At 35.3% G+C, this 10,212-nt stretch overlaps 1 protein-coding gene across 1 annotated transcript; it reads left to right on the forward strand.

Moving 5' to 3' along the window:
• Window positions 1-2,251: 2,251 nt before the first annotated feature.
• Window positions 2,252-9,938, forward strand: LOC129290777 (stomatal closure-related actin-binding protein 3-like). Its single transcript, XM_054927763.1, is given in 18 exon segments — window positions 2,252-2,687; window positions 3,706-3,854; window positions 3,857-4,005; window positions 4,296-4,424; window positions 4,824-4,916; window positions 5,573-5,713; window positions 6,651-6,719; window positions 6,985-7,068; window positions 7,716-7,896; window positions 8,357-8,470; window positions 8,608-8,666; window positions 9,153-9,194; window positions 9,196-9,256; window positions 9,259-9,287; window positions 9,595-9,645; window positions 9,647-9,692; window positions 9,695-9,744; window positions 9,906-9,938. Coding segments are annotated over 17 exon segments (1,464 nt in total). The 5' UTR covers window positions 2,252-2,687; window positions 3,706-3,721.
• The last annotated feature ends 274 nt before the right edge of the window (window positions 9,939-10,212 follow it).

The raw sequence follows: 10,212 nt of genomic DNA on the forward strand, positions 1-10,212 counted from the left end.
TTTCAGCTCGAGACAAAAAAAATTGCTATTAATTTTGGAGTTGTTGGGTTTATGATAGATTTTGTGAAAGCTTCAGCTTTGTACGTAAATGCTAATCTAAAAAAGCACTTATTTCTTATTTGGATGAGCTTAATCCAAGTGGTTTTTGCTCCTTGTATAAACCTGGGTTTAATTTGCAAAGCTTTTTTTTAATGTGTTTGCATAAATCATGGTGTGTGTGTGTGTGTGTGGGGTAACTGATTTATCAAAATTAAAGTTTGCAAATTATTGGAAGCTTCAATTTTATCCAATCTCTAATCCAAATATACACACACTTGGTCTATAGATTCACAATATGACAGTAGGCCCATAATTCCGGATTGAGGGGTCATGTGTTTTTTTTTATATGACCATTCAATGAACTTGAAAAGAGATTTGGCAGGTAAAACTTTGCTTTTTAGAAAAGAAGGTGATAATGTTTTAGTAATTTAAATTTACGTGGATGATACTACTTTTGAAATTATTAATAAGAAATTAAGAATATTTACAAAAGAAATTGTCAAGATTGTGTAGGGAGAATTTAAAATGTCAATGATAAACAAATTGAACTTTTTTAAGTTTTAAATCAAATAAATGAGAGAATAAATCTTCATCGGCCAAATAAAGTATACCAAAGAACCATTGAAAAAAAATTAGGTTTGATAACACAAATCAGAACAACACATCTATGAGCTTATCAATCAAGATGAACAAGGATTAAACTTTATGCTTAGCTGGACATGACTTCTTTCCACTATAATCAGCTTGTTGGTAAGACAATATGTGGACTTTAAAGTCAATAAATGAAGTTTTCAGAGATATTACAAAAGACGAAATGTTATTTAGAACTTTTGATGATAACGAACTTCGATAGTTGGCTGAAATAATATATTTATATCTAAACATTGGAATAAACATCATGTAAGATCAATATATCGATCATTGAATGTATTCTATGATGACTATAATCCGTGTGGAATGTTAGTAATTTATATTAACTTGGTCCATGAACACTATATAAATAGAAATGAGTAGCCAATTTTTTTTGGCCAAATAAAGATTGTATCATTCAAAATACAAGGAGTACATTCACCAATCGTTCACCGAAAAATGAGTAGCCAATTATTAATACTCTTTTGTGAGTTTAGGTCATAATAGATTCTTGGTCCCTCTCTTCACTCAATCAAATACACGATACTCTTGTATCCAAGCATCGGACCCATCCTGGATATTGACGGCCGAGAAGACCAATGTACAAATTTCTCTCACTTTTGTTTATATTTCTCACAGCAATAATGTATCAGGATGTACGTATACTTGTCCCCGCACCGGCAAGGTTTGTTGTTTACGCCTTATAGTTTAAATGTAATTTTTAATATCAGAGTGTCAATCATAAAATTTTCTAACACGGAATACTTAATTAAAGAATATAAAGTGATCTGTAACATACACAGAATAGACTATTCACAAAATTATGGTCCACCAAAGGGATAAAAAGGGGTTGGCCGGAAAGAAAATGCGATCAAAGAGAAGGCTTTACGAATATTTCAATGTTACATATATTATTACGAATTCATTGATTAGCTGAAGGGCCTCGAATGATGGAGGAGTGGAAAGCTTTCGATCATCGAACGAATTTTTAATTTTGATGTTACGGAAAATTTATGATGCTCCAAGAGGTGTCATCATAAGATTAAATTACTAATATCAATATCAAATATAAAATTTATATCAAGTCATATTATTTTTTTATTTATTAAGTCGCGAACTAACAACAATAATAAATTAAGATGTTACAGTAGAATTGGAGTCAATAAAAGACATGAAAGTTGAAAAATTCATGAACTTATTATTATAAATTTTGAATTAACAGATAGTGCTGACCTGCTTATAAAAGAACTTGTTCCAATACACGAACGTAAGATTATCTTCTTTTTTTTTCCTTTTACTGATAAAACAGAAGACAATCAACGTTAACAGAGATAATAAATGTTTATAATTAAAGTAAATTTTACGTATTGGTCAAACTAAGAAGTCAAAGGGTGATGGTGGTGCGGGGTAGGAAACCAGGCATTGAAGATTGAACGACACCAAGATCAGAGTGCTTTTCAACCGACCAGGAGAAGGAAAGTGAGTAAAAATGGAATAATAAGGCCCATAAAAATTTATTCCTTTATTTCGTTTTCTTTATTTCTCCTACAGCTTTACCAGCTCAGGCTCCACGACCGAATTCACCAACACCCCCCCCCCAACCTCTCTCCTCGATGCTCTGTAAAGGAGCGGAAGAACATGGTCGTACCCAGCTCATTTGTGAAGAACATGGTCCATTTCTACTTTTTCAGTGTCTACAATTTCACCTCAGGGTTACATTACCCTTCTCACATGGTGGAACATTAACTAATCCATTTTATTCAGGGGACACAAACGGGTCAGCCACAGAAGCTTTTACTTCACCTTTTGAAAAAGCAACGCTAAACCTCCCCTTAAGATTCTTCTCCTTCTTCCTCTGTCCGTAACTCTCTCTCCTTTTCCCTCTCTCTCTGTGCTCACCCTCCATCCTTCCCCGTTACCCGCCTTCTTCCCCTTCTGCAAAACGTACTGGCGAACTATCTGTTTGCACTTTCTTGAGCTTAGCTCTATGTTTTGATCACCCATTTTGGTCTCAGCTTGTAAGTTCTACTAAACGCTCCCTGCTGCATTCTTCTGACCCATTTTGGTTTCCTCATTTTATTGCATCCAACGGAGACTGTCATTCCTGATGCTTTCTCGTTTGTTCAGCTGTGTGATTTTCCGTTTACTTTTTGTTGCCACAAGTGCATGTCCTACCTTTTATTCTTTTACTTGTTCTTTTGTTTCATGTCAAGTGAATTAAGCAGAAAATTATTATGTTAGGTGCACTAAAATTAGTAATGTGGGTTCCTAGAACTCAGTGATGTAGTTATGTAGCTCGTAATCAATCGTTGCCGGTGAAAGAAAATGTCCTGCATGATCTTATGTGAACAACGCTTTCACTTTATCGACCCCCGGGAAGAGGGTTTTCTATCTTTATCATTGGCTACTGTGTACCAGGCTTCTTTGTCATTTTGCGATTTTTATTAATTGTTAAGCAGCTTATACAACCATGGCTATTATTTCTTCGAATTCGTCTGGACGACGGCTAATGATTCTGATTAACAAGTATAATAAGTTTTACCTTCTTTCTTCTTTGCAACAACTGCGCGAACGAGAAAAATAATTTGATCCTCTTTTGGTTATTTTCAAGTTGATGACTGCTCTTGTTACTCTTTTCCACCCAAATGAAGAAACTAATGAAACTAATGTTTGTGTGATTGAAACCTTCTATGGCACTTGGTTTTTATGACTCCATTTTCCATTTGACCAACCCCTCGGCTGCTGCGGCTGCTATTAGTACAACCACTTTCACCGCTACATTTTCTTCTAGTAAAATGCGAGACAAATAATTCAATATGTCTCCATCATGCACCCATCCAAAAAAAAAAAAAAAAAACAAAAGAAAAGAAAATTGTTTGGGACTCTCTAAGCTGAGCCTGATTGATTGCTGCAGCCCATCAAAGTAGTCTTCTTGTCTTGAACATATGCACACACTAGATTCATTAGGGAAATTTCCTTCAGTGTAATCTAATTATCTAAACTAATGCTACGTTATTTTCCATTTGCTTTGACCAGAAGTCCTATCTGGATCATGACAAAGATAAGTCCTGTTGTTGAGATCAAGATGCCAATGGAAGCAGTTCTGCCAGTTTCAGCTGATGTGAGCTTTGCTTCTAACAGTTTTCCCAAATATAAACTAGGACCTGAAAATCAAATTCTGGAAGAGCAATAGAGGATAACCAAGGTCCTTTATTGAAGGAGGTTATTGAGCAGGAAGCTTCCCATTTGTCAGAGCAGCACAAGCGTCTCTCAGTCCGTGACCTTGCCATTAAATTTGACAAAAACTTGACTGCAGCAGCTAAGCTGTCTAATGAGGTTCTCGTCATTCAACCTACCTCTGGTCTGCAATTTTATATTCCTTTACTACCAGCCATAGTTTATCAAATTCACATTAGATTTGTCCCTTTTTCCTATTCAACTGGTTACCTTTTCTATGTTCAAAAGATGGGTGTTACTGACTTTAATCCACATTTCAGTCAGTTCATTCTTATCATGCAATTTTTTTTCTTTCTTTTTTTGCCAGAATATTTCGCAATTTGTTTGCATCATATCTTTTATCAACTTCTGATGGTGCTACAAACTTTTATAATTTTCATGGAAATCAGGCAAAGCTGAGAGAGGTGGCATCATTAGAGGGACATGTTCTTTTGAAAAAGCTAAGAGATGCATTAGACTCCTTAAGAGGCCGTTTAGCAGGAAAAAATAAGGAGGATGTGGAGAAAGCTATCTCTATGGTTTGTATTTTATACTATTTTATTTAACGAGTTACTTCTTTGTTCAAAGTTTAAAATGGCAAGCAAGTGACACCCACAGAAACGCACGCACGCACGCACGCGATGAAAAAGTGCATGACTGACCAGTGGACTTCCTTTATAGCCACTTCTGTTGACATAAGTTGAAACTGCTGCAATATGAAAGTCAATTGCCAACTTGTAAATCACCTTTTCAAATTATTAGAAAGAAAAATGACAGTAGCCAATGACCATATGGAAGGTGGCTCGAATTTTTTGGGGCTATCTGTCTGGTTTTCAAATGCCATTCTCAGTACATGGATCAGGAGAACGAATCCCCCCTTCCCCAACCATCTTTAATCCTATGTTACTTATGCTGGGTTCTCACACTGAAACATGCAGGTGGAAGCTTTGGCAGTCAAGTTGACTCAAAAGGAAGGTGAATTGATTCAAGAAAAGTTTGAAGTGAAAAAGCTAGTGAATTTTCTCAAACAGGTCTTCTGTGGCATTTTTTACCTTGTTTTAAAGGTTATTTGAATGCCTTTTTTTTGTTATGGTTCTCTATCCTATAAGACAAAGAAAGACCGTAATGGGCATTTCTTACATTAATTTGTGTGTGTAAGATAAGCATTTTATATGTAGATTATATTTGGTTTATTGATTCATGGGTCAATCATTGTGAAGCCAAATTAAGGTTGATATATACTGTTTCGTATGATCCTAAGAGCTCTGGAGTCTGGAGTAATCACTAATTGTAGTTGAGCACAACGTGAACTAGCGAGACTGTTCAATCCTTGCATCAGATACTAAATGTGGGTTGGGTCTCGAATATATGATCATTAGATCATATGTGCTTTGAAAATGAGTTGCTCTTGAAATCGCTCTCTCTCTTTTTTAATTCAAATGAGCTGTAATTACAAACTTTGCTAAGCTCTATTTAATGCTATTGATTAGTGAGGGCAAATGAATTTCTTTCTTCTCCTGTTCAAGGTAAAAATATCTGAAATTTCTGCCAGTGGTGATGGTTGTTCAGTTTTGTTTCACGTAGGAATCATTGTTTTTCCTTCTAAAGTATTCCCTACACTGTTATTTTTTATTTTGTAGCTCATGCATTTTTCTTTCTTTACACTGAAACAACCCTTGTTTTTCAGGCTTCTGAAGATGCAAAAAAATTAGTCAATCAAGAAAAGTCTTTTGCTTGTGCTGAAATTGAGAGTGCTAGGGCAGTGGTGCTAAGAATTGGGGAGGCCCTTGAGGAACAAGAGAATGCTTCCCAAGCCTCTAAGGCACAGGTTCTCTGCAAGTTTTTTATTACATATGTATGCACGTGTGTCTTCTGACGCTTGCATCGATGGTCTGATGTCATGTGAAGGAAGAATCATATGTGAGATATATGAAAGAACTTCCAAGTAATATGGGCTTATGAAAGAAAATACGGGTTCATTTTCAGTGAGCTGAAGAATCTGGAATTTGGATACTCTAGAGTTCTTGTAAAGTTTGGTTGGATAAGGCAAAAAAAGGGGGAGAAGAAAAGGTAAAAAAGAAAAGGACAAAGGAAAAAGAAAAAAAAGTTAGTGGGTGAAGACACTGCCGTCAGATAACATTCTCCCAAGCATCCCTGTAAACCTTTGAGAAATTGATCTGCTTATTGACACCAATGCAAACTCACCTATAAATTATAAAATATCATAGGCTGCTTATTGCCCCTAGTGAATTAGAGATGTCTGAACTGAATGTATCTGTGATATATCCCATACATCTTGTGGCCCACCTTATATGGCATATATGAATTTTTCTGAACTTTTAAGAAGGTATTTTACGTTCTTTGTACAAGGCATCATTTCTGTCAGTGATTGCTTAAAAATACCCTCAACCTCTTTTAAAAGAAAAACTTGAAGGATTAGGATGGGAGAGGAAATTTACTTTTAATTTACTTCTATCAAGGCTATATTCACAACTATGATCATCCTGAAAAGGAAAATGGAAAAGGTAAATGGGACTGAGAGAGTAAGTCAGCTAGTCGCGGGTTTGAAAGAGGCTATATTATTATCACAGAAGGTGATTCCTTGCTGATCTTTTGCTTTGAGCCTTCATATCATGTTCTAGCATCCTTCACTTTATAACAGTAATTGGTTATAGAAATATATTAAAGATGAATCATAAATACTACGCAGTTATTTCCTTGTTGAGTATGGCAGATATACACTATCTGATGTTCCTTACTGTCAGGATGTGGGTGAACTAGTTGAAGAGGTTCAGGAGGCTAGAAGGATCAAATTGTTGCATCAGCCAAGCAAGGTGCGCTTGTTTTTTGTTTGCTGAGTGGATATTTTTCTTGATTTTCTGAGTCATTATAAATGGTATAACAACAACAACAATTTCAATGATGATAGTGGTGATGACTGATGCCAACGACGATGTCAGCACTAATGGGAATGATGAATCCCACTTTTAACACAGTTTAATAAGAATGACAATAATTTTCCTATATATGGCATCCAAATTCATATATTCTTATAATGATGAAAAATTGATCAATTGCATTTCTTTATGATATTTTCAGTTGATGGCCATGGAACATGAACTTCGTGCTTTAAGGGATCAAATTCGAGAAAAATCTATTTTTTCCATTAAACTTCAGAAAGAGGTTGGTTGAAATCTAGTTTTTACTGGCTGAACTATGTGGATTATTCTACTATGTAGAATGGTTGAATGGATCTTAAATCTAATTTTAATTCTACTGACACAATAATAACAAACTGGTAGATTTTTCACGATTCTCTTAGCTGCATGATAGTGATGTTTAAAATAAAATATTTTTTCCTTGAAAATTATGAGTTCTGTCTTCACTAATGAGTAAAGAGTAATTACTTAATAACTAAACCTTAGGTCAGCTGGCTACTTCGGATTTGATTACATTTTCTTAAAATTACTCTTCACCTTGGAACTTGGACCACTTATAGAAAAATAATTTAGGGAAAATCTCCAATAACGAATGTAACTTAAAGATGATATGAACTAAAAGAGGAGAAACGTTAGTAGTTTAGCTTTTCTTAGAAAAGAAAAGGTACATTTTTTTTTTATCATTAACATCTTTCGACAGTTCTTAGCTTTTTTAAGGCAAATGATTCTACGAAGCCATTTGTTTTACTACTAGTTAAGTCATTTGAAACCTGATGTAATTTATGTCCGAAGTACCCCATCTTCTGTACTATCAGTTATCATTTACAACTTACAATTAACCTACAATTTTCATACTCTTGAATATTAATAATTTTATTTCCTCCTTTCCAGCTAACAATGAGCAAGAGGAGTGAGGAAAACAAATATTGTTTATATAAACTAGATGGTTCTGAAGCATTAGGTTCATGCCTACGAGTGCAGCCTTGCTCAGAGGAGGTGTCACCTATTTCAAAATGCTCATTTCAATGGTACCGCTTGTCATCTGAAGGCAGCTGGAGGGAAGCAATTTCAGGTATAATTTATTGATTTAAAATTCACTGTAAATTTATTTCCTGTTTCCAGATTGGGTGGTCTTGGAAGTGCTTGCATTTCTTTACAGAGCATAATTTATCACATCACAAGCAGATGGTGCATTTAGTTCTTGCTGTGCTTGGATCATCTGTTAGATAATATTTTCAACTGATTCTATTGAACATGGTGGTTCCTTCTGGAAGTTCCAATTAAGTTTTTGTGGACACGGAAAAATTGAATTATATTATGATTGAACGTCTCAACAAACGTATGACTTCCATTAGGTGGTAGGATCATATTTATATCTTCTTTAGTTCTATATCAGTCGTTTTATATGTTATTTTTTTGAATTTAATCATGCTCTTATTTGCTCTGTTAGGAATTTAGTATCCGACGACCAATTAGTCCACCAGGATTTTGATTTTTGTTCTCCCTCTGATGTGGCTTGCCTTTCTCATCAGGAGCCAGCCAATCAATTTTTGCTCCAGACCCTTTTGATGTTGGGAGAGTCTTACAAGTAGACATTGTTTCCGATGGCAAAAAACTTACAATAACGACTGGTCCTATTCAGCCTGGTTGGTTTTGATTCTGGATATCTTGTTTTTTGCTAACGAATTATTTCTAAATTGAGATGTTGATCACAGTTAGCTTGAGGCTAATTTGTTTCCCACATTATTTAGAAGTGAGAGGTTAACTATTTAATTTCTGACAGTTGCAGGACTTGGAAGCCATGTGGAGACACTTCTACGAAAGTCTAATTCAGAATTTAATGTATGTTATCCCTTGCATTTTCGTTTCCAGTAATTTTAATTGCTCCTGACTGAAAAATAGTTCACCATGCCTGTGGAAATTTATGATCATCTTGTTTCTTCAATTTCTAAAAATCTGGCTGCTTTCCTGACTGATCTTGAGATTCTTGGTGCATGAAATTTATCTGCTTCAATTTTTTTTTTTAAATATACTTAACATGAAAGAGCTTTGCTGCATCTCAACTTAACAAGAGTATGTAAATTGTGCCAAGAATTACCAGGATCTTTTGTGCGAGTCTGAGGTGGAATCTGTGTCATATTGTGTATTTGTTTAGAGAAAAGCGGTTCTAAGTTTTGAAGCCTTTGCATGAAACACACAAAGTGGAAAGTCTTTATTACTATATGTTAATCATGAGAGAGTTACTGCATAACTTTGTTATCAGGTGTCAACAAATGGGAATTCTTGACGCCATAGTCCTTATGACATCTGGTCTTTGACATTGAACAGGTAGTTATTTCTCAGATGAATGGACAAGATCACTCATCACATTTCTGGTCATGCATTTCATGTGGGGAAAATGAGGATAAAGCTATGTAGAGGTTGGATAACAAAGCTAGAGAAATTTACTCACCGGCAATGCAGGTACTTGTTTTGGTTGTTGCCTTTTTACTTGTGCTGAGGATGTCCCCAAATTGAAGGTTAAAAGCTAACAATAATTTATCTAATTGTTGCATTAATTCCTTTCTCATCTCGCAAGAGTATTTCTTCCCCTGGCATTGACTGTCAATTTTCTTTTGCATTTGGAATTGCTACATTCTATTCCTGAGTAGGGTCACTAAATTGTTGAACTACAATATCTTATCCTTATAAAGCATATGTGGTGACATGTAAATTCTTCAATTTCTTTGCTAGGCTTCATTTGTTATACTAACCTTCAATTGATTCCCAGTTGTGTGGAGTTAGAAGTGATGCCGGTAATGCAGCGAAGGCACTGTTTTGGGCAAGCTAGAAAGGGGCTCTCGTTTGTATTGACATTTGAATCAGAGCGAGAAGAAATGCTGCCATTATGGTTGCCAGGAAATATTCTCTTGATTGCAATGTATGTACCTTCTCTCACTCCAGACTGTATGCTGATTCCACCCTAGTATGCTTGCACCAAATTCCTACCAATATTTTTCTATAAAACGGAACCCGACATACAAGTTATTACTTGGTTCAACACTCTTGTGCAAACTAATAAAAGAGATCATTTCATGGCAGGTTGTGCTTGGGGGGCCAGACGATTTAGTGTAGAAGCAAACCTAACTGATCGAGTTTCAACAATTGTGAGTATTGTCGGATTTTTTGGTTGAGTATATAATGCAAGTGGCTATTTTGTTGAGAAAAGGTACTTTGGAGCCTTGTAATTGGGTTTCTGCTAATTGGTTGCATTTTAGGCATGTTTTTTTTTTTGCCTAATCAGTTGTAACAAATCCATGTGGGGATGATCATTAGTTCATTTATTCATTGTGTCTGATTTGCAAATAACAAATTTCCTGTCTTCCAAGTTTGCCTCGTGGCTTCAGTT

Source organism: Prosopis cineraria, unplaced genomic scaffold (assembly GCF_029017545.1).
Source record: "Prosopis cineraria cultivar Desert tree isolate PC_DT_omini unplaced genomic scaffold, ASM2901754v1 PC1, whole genome shotgun sequence".
In the NCBI taxonomy this organism is placed as follows: Eukaryota; Viridiplantae; Streptophyta; class Magnoliopsida; order Fabales; family Fabaceae; genus Prosopis; species Prosopis cineraria.